Below are 12331 nucleotides of genomic sequence, written 5' to 3'. Positions count from 1 at the left end.
TTGTTCCCTCTCCGCATCACAAAAAACTAAGGTGTCATCTGCATACTGTAGGTGAGTGATTTCTAAGTTGTTTCCTGCCATGTTTTGTGCTTGGAAGCCTCTGATCCAGCCCGTGGCCTTTTCTATGTTGATCAGACTACTCATCCCCTCCATAGCTAGAATGAACAAGAAAGGTGAGTGTGCAAAAGGGCCTACTTAACACATGAAGTGCTTCAAAAGAAAGGCAGACAATCATGCTCAAGATGCAGAAGTTAATAGTCACTTATTCCTTCGTTGCAAAGTAGCTACAAGCTTGTGGAACATGTTTCTTGGTCTTCTTGGTGTATGCTGGGTAACTCCGAAGTCCACTAAGGATTTGCTTTACAGCTGGAAGGAGATAGGAAGAAGGGAGTCCAATGAAGATTGGTGGGAGTTAATCCCAGCCTGCATCTGGTGGTCCCTATGGAAAGAAAGAAATGGAAGATGCTTTGTGAATAAGAGAAACAACATCCAGAAAATTAGAATGAATTGTCTTAGTCTTTTGTATTTTTGGTGTAAACAAGATATGATGGGGGGATATAGAACTTTTTGCTGGCTTTATAGGTAATTTGTAATCTCCCATAGGGTAGTTTGATATGCTCTGATGAGATTGTAAGTGACCTATGCTCATCATCAAATAGATGATGACCCTTTTGTGAATACACAATTACCTTTATCTCAAAAAAAACAAGAAAGGTGAGAGTGGATCTCCCTGCCTCAAACCCCTTTGAGAAGAGAAAAAACCAGTGGAATTTGATAACAGGTCAAATTCAATCTTATGGCAATATCAAATTTTAATAAATGACATTGCCTTATCATGAACCAAGTATCATGCTAGAAAAAATGTTAGGAAGACGAAGGATCATATAATCGAAGGTGTTAAGAAGTCCCACATCGGTAGAGGGATGAGAATTCGGTCTCCTTATATGGACTTGGACAACCCTCCCCTCATGAGCTAGTTTTTGAGGTTGACTTAGGCCTAGGTGTCATATCTTTACATGGTATCAGTGCCAGACCCATCCCAATTTGTTGTTCACCGATGTTGGGCCCCATTTAGAAGTGTGCACGCTCCAATTGAGGTCTGGGCGTGCGGGGAGTGTTAAGAAATCCCACATCGATAGAGGGATGGGGATTTGGTCTCCTTATTTGAACTTGGACAAACCTCCCCTCATGTGCTAGCTTTTGAGGTTGAGGTAGACTCAGGTGCCATATCTTTACGGAAGGCATCCAACCTAATGCTAGGTTTAGAGGGTATACAATTGAATGACTAGTTTAAGGATAGTAGTTCCTCGATTCTTAATGAGAATGACTTGATAGATGAAAATGTTACAACTAGAACTAAAATAGATGGCTAAAATGAAGAAGTGCTATCTAGGTGTTATGTGATATAAGGCTATCTACCATAATGAATATATTGAACAGTTATATGACTAGCAAGGTTATATAAGAGAATCTATTGCCGCTAAAATTCAATGTATCCATAAGCTAAGTGTCGAGAGATGCGGACACTAAGATAGATGTAGAGTCATACACGATTAGACAATTTTTAAAAATGATTACATTTGGAAGAAGGTACAAGTAACATAAATCGAGGATAGATGTCAGAAGATCGCTTTAGATTGTTCGGTCATTATCTACATTGACCTCCTGATGCACCAGTTAGGTGTGAAACGTGGTGAGTGAATGTGTTAAAAGGGATGAGGTAAACCTAAAATCACTCAAAAGGAAGTCGTGTTTACAGTCGTACAATCTTTTAGAGTCCATGCAGACCTAGTGATATATAAGACATAATGGAAGAAAAGATTTATATGGGGGTACAAATTAGTTGAGGATATATTTTAGTCATTTTAGCACATGCACTTTAGGTCCTATGTTTTTAGGAGTCTTACTAGGCATTTGACCATGCAATTTGGAGCTCAAATTTGATGTTTTGATTTGAAATCACCATTTGTTTTTGACATTTGAACAGAACTTCAAGTTCAATTTCAAATCATGATTTAAAATCTCGAATTCTCCTAAAAGTAGGATTTCAATTCCAAGTTTGTGAATTTGGTTTTTCAAAATTTAAATTTTACCCATTATTTTGAATTGTGCAAAAAAACAAACAAACCATGCTCGATGTGAAGAGATTGTCTATACCACATGGAAAGATATTATTAAAGAATAGTTAGTTACTACTATTGTTAATTTATTGGACTAATGATTTGTAAAATTATGTGTATTTTGAAAATTTGTAATAGCATGTAATTGCAAACATGTATTTACAAAAGAAACATGGAGGTATGCAATTTATTAATGTGGTGCCTAGCCCTTAGGATATTCCGATACCATTTTTCTGAACCATGGTTTGCTCATTTGAAAGATCATACAAGAGTTGAGGAGGTTTTGATAGTTTTCACAAATAGTGGGATTTTCATGTTTATAAGAAAAAGTACCACTTTTGAGATCCAAATTGCATGTCCAAACAAAATTTTACTAACTTCAAATCAATTTGATTTCAAATTAATGACTTACTTGGGATTGAGGTATAGTTGTTGTTGTGGTGGTGTTGAAAGGATTAACTTACATCTTCTTTATGGATTCTATCTCAAGAAAAAAATTGCAGAGGTTTACTCCCAGGCACGTTTCCCAATGAACTTTCTCTTTCCTACTTTCTAGGACTGCAGAAGCCCACTTTTCCGGCAGGAGCTGCCGGAATCCAAACCCCTTTTTTTCAAGCCAACAATAATCACCCACTGTGACTATTGCATACACCTTAGATCGTAGGATGGAGGAGAATAGAATTTACTTCAACGCAGGTTTCAAATCATTCGATATAACCAGATGGATCACGGGAAAGTCTGAATGGTACGAATGGGTTGAAAGAAGCCGGAAGATGATGCAAAGATCAGTTATGAGCAAGAAGTCTATGGAATGGATCTGCTCCTGTCTGAAAGAAGCTTCAAAGGAACAAAAGAAGGAGATTAGGAGGTGGAAATTCTCAGAGCAAGGAGCAGAACACTTCTGTACAAGGAAACAAAATGGATATGGGAAATTTATAAGCATAATATCTCTAAATAGTGGGGGAAGGTCATGTTTAATTATTCCTGAGCTTGCATTGAATGCAGGGTGGCTGGACATAGCATTTAAGATTGAAAGGTTTATTAAATGCCACAGAAAGGAGGACACACCTTTCTGTAGGGTGACTGAGGATGACTACCCGTATGTAGAGGCTGTGCAAGAAAGTAGATGGGGGAGTAGAAATTTAAAAAGGGCCGAGATTAATAGCAGCAAAGGAGGAATCCAGATAACCAAGTCAGTGAATATCCAAGAGGAAGACCTCCTCAAGAGATGCCTGATAGGATACTGCAGTGAAGATTTGAAGGAAAAACCAACTCTTGCGGATATTAGAAAGTGGGTTTCAGCAAACTGGAAAAAAGTATTTGGTGTTAACATATACGAATTGAATAGAGAGACATTCTTGTTTGAGTTCCCTAATAGATACATGGCGGAGCAAACCATACAAGGTCAATGGAGGTGGAAGAACAACAGATTCCAGCTCGACTGGTGGAGCCCAACAACAGGATGCATCCCCCACACTACCTCTGTGAGAGAAACATGGATTAGAGCAGTGGGGATCCCCCTACATCTGTGGTCCAAGAAGATATTTAAAGAAATAGGGGAATTAAGCGGAGGATGGAGTGCAACAGAAGAAGAAACGGAGCTTAAAAACCACATGAAATGGGCGAAAATCCTGGTGAAGAACGATGGAAGAAATCTGCCGAGGGAGGTGTCTATTTCCTGTGATGGGATCAAATATTACTTCCCTATTTGGGTGGAGAGCAAACCAAGGTTTGAATTGCTGCCGGAAAGTGATAGGGAAACTGCCGGAGAAGAGGACGAAGCTTTTTGCCCAGTTAATGACTTTACACAGGGGACAGAAGCTGCATACAACTGCAATACAGTACAAAAAACCCTTTTTAGGGATTTTGGTACAACTCAGCACGTGGGCTCTGTGTTGACAGCTGGAATGTCTAGTGCAAGTGGGTCACATGAGCAGCATGTGTGTTTTTTAAATGAGAAATTGGATTTGGGCCTTATTCAAAAGCCCAAAAACCATCAGATGTTTAAAGGATCCAAAGGCCCAGACTATGCAGCTCAAGTCATTTTTAATGACTTACAAGGAGGAAAGCCTGACCAATCAGAAGCCCAGAAAGAACAGGGATTTGCCTACGACATCGAAGCTATGCAGGCAATTATAACAGTCGCACCAGAGAAGAGTACATATGCGAACGTTGTCACGATGATATCTGAAGATGAAAATAGGGGAACTGCGATGGCTACGGGGAAAGAAATTCACCATTACAATGACAGGAATGGTATCGGCAGTAGCACAGAAACAGAGGGGAATGAGCTAGTGTTACAAAATTCAAACACAGAAATTGTTGATTGGGAAGTGGAGGAAGCCGAGCCAATTCTGCAGCAACAACAAAATTCCTCTTGGGTGCAACAGAATCTGATCAAACTGGGGAAGATCTTTGGAATTGATTTCCATGGACATGAAGAGGAGGCCATAGAATTACTTCTCCAGATAGATAGTTGCAGACAAGCGAGAAGAATGGAACAAGGCACTGAAGTTAAAAAGAACAAAATCAAAGGTGCACAAGAGCTTAAAAGTCTTGTCTCATTTGATGTAAAATTCAAAAGCTCAGGGAATAGGAACAAGGGGAGGAACACCACTCTAGTTACAAGATGAAGTTTAAACTAGTATCGTGGAATGTCCGGGGATTGAACAATAAGGAGAAGAGGGAGACTGTCAAAAGCTTAATTTCCGAATGGAGGGCAGACATCATCTGCCTCCAAGAAACTAAGCTTGCGGGGAATATTACAGAAGTAGCAAATCAGATTTGGGGAGGTAGATGGATCAGACACGCTTGTCTGGAAGCTAGTGGAACAAGAGGCGGAATCATTTTGATGTGGGATGAGAGGGCATGGAAGGGGGAGGTCTTAGAAATAGGAACCTACTCCATTACTTGTAGTTTTGAATCCCAAACACAGAATTACAATTGTCACATAACTGGAGTGTATGCTCCAAATGACTACATGGAGAGGAGACTAGTGTGGGAAGAATTGGGTTCAGTAAGGGGATTATTTGAAGGGCCCTGGGCACTGTGTGGAGATTTCAATGTTTCAAGGTATATATCGGAGAAGAAAAATTGCAACAGTAGAACAAGGGGTATGAAGGAGTTCTCTGTTTTCATAGAAGACATGGAATTGGTGGATTTACAACTAGAAGATGTTGCATATACCTGGTTTAAAGGAGACCAACATGTAGCAGCCTCTAGAATTGATAGAATCTTGTTCTCGAAAGAATGGGATGACAACTTCAATAATCTGAAACAGATTCCTTTGCAAAGGCTGTGTTCAGATCATATTCCAATAGCCTTGATTGGTGGAAGCTGGGAGAGAAAGAAAAGTTATTTTAAGTTCGAAAACTGGTGGTTACAATCAGAAGGTTTTGTTGACAGAGTAAAAGACTGGTGGTCATCATTCAGATACTCAGGAACCAGACTATGTGTTGGCCTACAAATTTAAAGCTTTGAAGCACAAACTTAAGGAATGGAGTAAAGAGGAGAGTGGAAACCTTGGCCTACAGCGAAAGAAACTGCTAGAACAATTGGCAGAAATGGACATGGAGAGGGAAAACAGAGTGCTTACAGAAGAAGAAATAACAAAAAAAGCTGCAGTCCTACTAGAATATGAGGATCTGATTAAGAAGGAGGAAATTGCATGGAGACAAAGATCAAGAATACTATGGCTGAAGGAAGGGGACAAAAATACCAAGTTTTTCCACAAAATGGCAAATTCTCACAGAAGGTACAATAACATTGATCAATTAATGATACAGGGGGAAGTCACTCATGAGCCAGCTGAAATTGAAGGAGAAATAATCACTTACTACAAGAAGTTGTATACAGAAACCATACCATGGAGACCTACTCATCAGTATGCAAACTGCCCGGTCATTACCGAAGAAGAGAAAATGGCCCTTCAAGGCAGATTCGAGGAAAATGAAGTGCTAACATGCCTAAAGTTATGTGCAGCTGACAAGGCCCCTGGACCAGATGGTTTCACAATGGGTTTTTTCATCAAGTGTTGGGAGATAGTGAAGCAGGATATAATGGATACTTTTCAGAAATTCTACGATCAAGAAGTTTTTGAGAAGAGTTTTAATGCTACATTCATTGCACTTGTACCCAAAAAGAAAGGAGCCAAGGAGCTAAGGGACTATAGACCAATCAGTCTTATAGGTAGTATTTATAAAATACTATCTAAAGTACTCACAGAGAGACTGAAGGGCGTGATAGACAAACTGGTGGATTCACAACAAATGGCATTCATAAAAGGGAGACAAATCATGGACGCAGTTTTGATTGCTAACGAAGCAGTAGACTCCAGGACTAAGCAGAAAAAGCCTGGCATTCTTTGCAAGTTAGACATAGAAAAAGCGTACGATCATGTTAATTGGAAGTACCTGATGAAGATCTTAGAAAGGATGGGATTTGGACAAAAGTGGATGAACTGGATTATGTTCTGTATCTCAACAATAAACTTTTCTGTTCTAATCAATGGGCTTCCTGCAGGTTTTTTCAGCTCACAAAGAGGGCTCAGGCAAGGTGACCCACTATCACCTTTCCTGTTCTTAATCACTATGGAGGGTCTGAACAGTATGATTAAGACAGCTAACACAAGAGGATGGTTGAAAGGTTTTGATGTGTCGAGAGATGGTGCTGAAAGTTTGGATGTGACACACCTTCAATATGCTGATGATACACTCATCTTCTGTGGAGCAGAGGAAGAACAACTGAAATATTTAAGGGTGATACTGGTCCTATTTGAAGGGGTATCTGGCCTGCACATTAATTGGCGGAAAAGCTTTATGTATCCCATTAATGAGGTCAATAATATGAATTATATAGCCTCAATTCTTGGGGGTGCAGTTGGCACTTTGCCAACAACCTACTTGGGCATGCCGTTGGGAGCAAAATCCAAGTCTTTTGAAATCTGGAATGGCGTGATAGAGAAGTGCGAGAAAAAATTGGCTAGATGGAAAACTCAATACTTATCAATGGGAGGGAGGTTGACCCTCATCAACTCGGTACTTAATGCTCTACCAACATACATGATGTCATTATTTCCTATTCCAGCAGGGGTCATCAAAAAATTGGATAGGATAAGAAGGAATTTTTTGTGGCAAGGTAACAGCGAGAAGAAGAGATTTCACCTGGTGAAATGGGAATCTGTGGTAACTGGGAAAAAGAATGGCGGATTGGGAATAAAAAATCTGATATTCCAAAGTGAAGCACTCAGAATGAAATGGTTGTGGAGGTACTCGTTTGAAGATCAGTTAATGTGGAAAAGAGTGGTAGGTGCCAAATATGAGGCGGAAGATAGTTGGATGACCAAGGATGTGACTTCACCTTATGGGGTCAGTTTATGGAGATCCATAAGAGAATTATGGGAGGAAGTCAAACTCAACTCCAAGGTGAAAGTGGGGAATGGGAACAAGACCAAATTCTGGAAAGATGAATGGCATGAGTCAGGTAATCTGGAACTCCTCTTTCCAGACATATATAACCTAGTTCTCTCACAACAAAGGACCATTGCAGAGATTTGGACAACACAGGGCTGGAATTTCCAGTTCAGAAGACATCTCAATGACTGGGAAGTGATGAGAGTGGCAGAATTTCTCAACATTGTTGGAAACTTCAATGGACTCCAGGCTGAAGAGGATGCATTATGGTGGAAAGGAAGCAGCAAAGGTATATTTAAAGTAGGTGCAGCTTACAGGTTGATGGAGCAACCAAGTCAACAGATTCCTATCTGGCCATGGAGACAAATTTGGAAAGGCAGAATTCCTTATAAAGTCTCATGTTTTATATGGCTGCTAGCTAAGGAAGCAGCTTTGACACAGGATAATGTTATGAAAAGGGGGATAACCTTATGTTCTAGGTGTTTTCTTTGTGGAGAAACATCAGAAACTGTTAACCATCTTTTTCTACACTGCAAATTTACTCAACAATTATGGAGGGTATTCTTAAGTCTCAAAGGCATATCCTGGGCTATGCCTAGGAGAATTACTGAAGCCCTAAAAAGTTGGGAGGAGGCAGGAGTGCTAGCTAAAGACAGAACGAGATGGAGAATTATCCCTGCTTCAATCTGGTGGGCAACCTAGCAACAACAACAACAACCCAGTAAAATCCCACTAGGTGGGGTCTGGGGAGGGTAGAGTGTACGCAGACCTTGCCACTACCGAGTATAATTTTGAACATTATATTTTAATATTCATTTTAAAATTGTAAAGAGCTCCTTTTACATATCAAGATATTGGTGTGTTTGACTTGTTGGAATTTGTGAAAGATATTTTGAAATGCAAGTAATATCTGTGGATATCTAGGGGAATTAGTCAGGTAACATTTGTAGATTAAAAAGTTATCATTCAAGTCATTGTTGGAGATTGATACTTATTCAACATGTTGAAATACCGTAGGCGATCAAAAAGATATTGGGAAATACCTATCACTCTCTGGTCATCCAAGTTTAACACGGTCCTGTGAAAAGTATCTGATGTCATGTACATTGGTTCCTGCGTGTTCCCCTTCTCCTTAGCTTAAAGACCCTATAAGCTCAATGCAGATGTACTGCTCTTTGATGTACATATGCTTTGCCTGTTTGTTTTTGCATTTACAGTTGATTGTATAAGACAATCTCAACTTGTATCGATAACTTCAGTGGTGCTGACCTATCTCAGGATTATTCAGTATTCTCCATTTTACTGCAATAGTTCCTGCATTTATTAGATTTATAATATATATACTCTTGCTGAAATTCATCTTCCTTTTTGTTGGTGGGAAATACTGAAACAAGAACGGCATTTGTAGGCACTGATATTGTGGCATTCACCAAACTCCATATCTTTTAAAGTGTGCTTCTCCTGGTGTGCAGAATTCAGGTTCTTGAAACGACTGATACTTGTCCATGGACGTTACTCTTACAATAGGACAGCATTTCTTTCCCAATATTCCTTCTACAAATCCCTCCTAATATGCTTCATCCAGATTTTGTAAGTGCTAAACTTTGTCTTTTGTTGAGTGCCTTTTTAAAAAAAAATTGCCTTCACTAAAGGCATATAGCCTTGTTGAGTGCATCTCCACAGCTATGATTACTCATCCTGTACTAATATTATCATACATACCAGCTTCTCATTCATTTCAGGTGTTTCTGGAACAAGCCTTTTCAATTCTGTTAGTTTGATGGCTTATAATGTTTTCTACACAAGTGTTCCTGTTCTAGTCAGTGTCCTTGACAAAGATCTCAGTGAAAGAACAGTAATGCAGCATCCACAAATACTGTTCTATTGCCAAGCAGGAAGGTTTGAGATTCGTGCTCATTGAATCTTCTGTATCTTAGTACTCTACTTGCTTTTCATCTGTTTCAAAAGTCGCAGTTGGATTATAGCTTTAATTTGGTGCAACTTAGTTTTATTGGATTGTGGCTATATATTAAACCCAAAACTCCTGGTAGATGGCCATTGGCCCAAATAAACTAAAGGATCGATTACATTTTTCATATGATCATAAAGATGGAGTAAAGTTTGAACAAAGTTCTTTTTGTAGCACTCGTCCATCTTCTATTTTTTCTGAAATTGAGTGAAAAAATAATATACATTATTGATTTAATTTTCATGTTATTTGATATGGTACTATCCTCACTGTTTCGTTTGACTCAAATTTTAACAGGCTTCTTAATCCTAGCACATTTGCTGGATGGTTTGGCCGGTCTCTCTTTCACGTGAGTACTATTTGGTTCAAATTTCTAATGTCATTTAGCAGAGTCCTTAGAACTGCACATCTATTCTTTTTAAGCATTGGATTTGCAGTCTTGGAAGATTTCACTTAATAGTTGGTTATGTCCTATATAATCTGGTTCTAGTAGCCTATGGTACAATGTTTTAATGTATAGCCATAATGATTGGATGTGCTTTTTACAGGCTATTGTTGTCTTTGTCATCACCATACATGCATATGCTTTTGAGAAAAGTGAGATGGAAGAAGCATCCATGGTGGCACTTTCCGGATGTATTTGGTTGCAGGCATTTGTTGTAGCACTGGAAACAAAGTAAGTTTCTATGTTCAAAATTTCACTACCTTCTCCACAGATTCTTGCCCCCAGAGCTTGAGTAGGAAAGAGGATCCTGGCTGTCACAGGTTGACAGATAAGAAAAGATCCTTCATAAAAGTTTGGAGTTTAATTGGTCCTTGGTTTCTGGCTGATTTTCAAGCCCATGTCAGTCTCATGTCAGCACCCTAGGGGTTTGTTTGAAAACCTCACTTTCTTCCCAATCAAAAGAACTACAAAAAGTGATATAAAGAAAAGGGAAACATGTTTAACCATCGTTGTTGCTACCCTACGATTTCTGGTTGTGTTGACCTCTGGAATCTCTCTGTCTGACTTCTAGGTCCTATACTATCTTTTTTTGAACTCTTATAAGGAGGGAGCTAGTACATCAACAGGTTGGGCATCGTGATGTATCTGTGTTGGATGAGAGAGGTCTAGGATTGGAGCAGTAGGGGAAGATTGTGATGCTGGTTTTTGTGACGAAATTGCCCAAGTTAAGCAAACTTTACAACATTACAAAGAACTTCAAGACATTATAGCTATCCTTGGATTGGAGAAATTATCCGAAGAGGATTGTTTACTCGTAGCAAGAGCACAAAAAATTGAGGAATTAAGAGAAGAGGTTTATGGGTGACTTAGATGATTGGATGAATACAAGACACACCTATTTATAGGTGCTAACCACAATACACATTATGTTAATATAATGTGGGATAATATTTTACTTGAGAACGTGACATTCCGAATATTTTAACTCTCAACGCTTTAACATATTGCCTACATAGTGTTGAGACATATTTCCTCCATCCTAATTATGTGACAATGTTTGATTGGCCATAGAGTTTGAGAAATTACAGAAGACTTAACAAAATATATGCAAAGTACCTAAAGTATCCTTTCAAATGACTGTCCGTGAGAGTTCCACATGTCTTTTTAATTTGAATTAGTGGTGGTGAGGATTTCAACCAGTTTTATCATTAAAGATAAAATGGGGATGTTAAGATCAGGTAGATTCTAAAAATAAGGTGTCATTCTTTTGGGATAGACTAAAAAGAAAAGTATATCACATAAAACGGGGGACAATAGTTAAAATAGGTGTACCCTCTCTTAAAGCTTAAGCTTTTAAGGGAGGTGGTGACACAAATCAACATGATATTAGAGATACCAGAGGTCTTGGGTCCAAGCTACCCTTGTCAAAAAGAATTTCATATGTTTGGTTCATGAAAAAGAAGTAGATCCACACATGAGAGGGTGTGTCATGCAGTGTTTTCAAAAGCAAAAAACAGAAAAAACCTTTAAGGTCCGTTAGGTCTTTAAGCGCAAATAACGTGTGGGCTTTAATGAAGAGAGACACAAATGGAGAAAACATACAGATGTATCATGTATATATATATATATATATATATATATATATATATATATATATATATATATATATATATATATATATATATATATATATATATATATATATATATATATATATATATATATATATATATATATATATATATATATATATATATATATATATATATATATATATATATATATATATATATATATATATATATATATATATATATATATATATATATATATATATATATATATATATATATATATATATATATATATATATATATATATATATATATATATATATATATATATATATATATATATATATATATATATATATATATATATATATATATATATATATATATATATATATATATATATATATATATATATATATATATATATATATATATATATATATATATATATATATATATATATATATATATATATATATATATATATATATATATATATATATATATATATATATATATATATATATATATATATATATATATATATATATATATATATATATATATATATATATATATATATATATATATATATATATATATATATATATATATATATATATATATATATATATATATATATAGAGTTCAAGACTAATAATTAGAAGTATGAATAACAAATACATGGACAATGAAATTGACTTTTGTACGATAAAGTGAAATGTCAATTGCTTAGTGTGGTTTCTTTAGGAAACACTCATTCACATGGAAAAGTTTGTCTTAGAGCCTTGACGACGACACTAAAGCGCACA

The 12331-nt window shown here is 37.0% G+C and overlaps 1 protein-coding gene across 3 annotated transcripts in view; it reads left to right on the top strand.

Moving 5' to 3' along the window:
- The window catches only part of LOC102591136 (phospholipid-transporting ATPase 2), a 52594-nt gene that overhangs the window by 35799 nt on the left and 4464 nt on the right, over positions 1 to 12331 (top strand). The window contains exons 20-23 of one of the 3 annotated variants that reach the window (XM_006351099.2): positions 9004 to 9121; positions 9257 to 9430; positions 9798 to 9849; positions 10049 to 10176. In XM_006351099.2, the coding sequence (XP_006351161.1) occupies positions 9004 to 9121; positions 9257 to 9430; positions 9798 to 9849; positions 10049 to 10176 (472 nt within the window). Of the gene's footprint in view, positions 1 to 51; positions 228 to 8939; positions 9122 to 9256; positions 9431 to 9797; positions 9850 to 10048; positions 10177 to 12331 lie in introns of those variants that run through there. The other 2 variants (XM_015310370.1, XM_015310371.1) reach the window with 2 other exon arrangements.

Source organism: Solanum tuberosum, unplaced genomic scaffold (genome assembly GCF_000226075.1).
Source record: "Solanum tuberosum cultivar DM 1-3 516 R44 unplaced genomic scaffold, SolTub_3.0 scf00133, whole genome shotgun sequence".
Lineage (NCBI taxonomy): Eukaryota > Viridiplantae > Streptophyta > Magnoliopsida > Solanales > Solanaceae > Solanum > Solanum tuberosum.
This window is presented reverse-complemented; position numbering and strand designations above follow the sequence as displayed.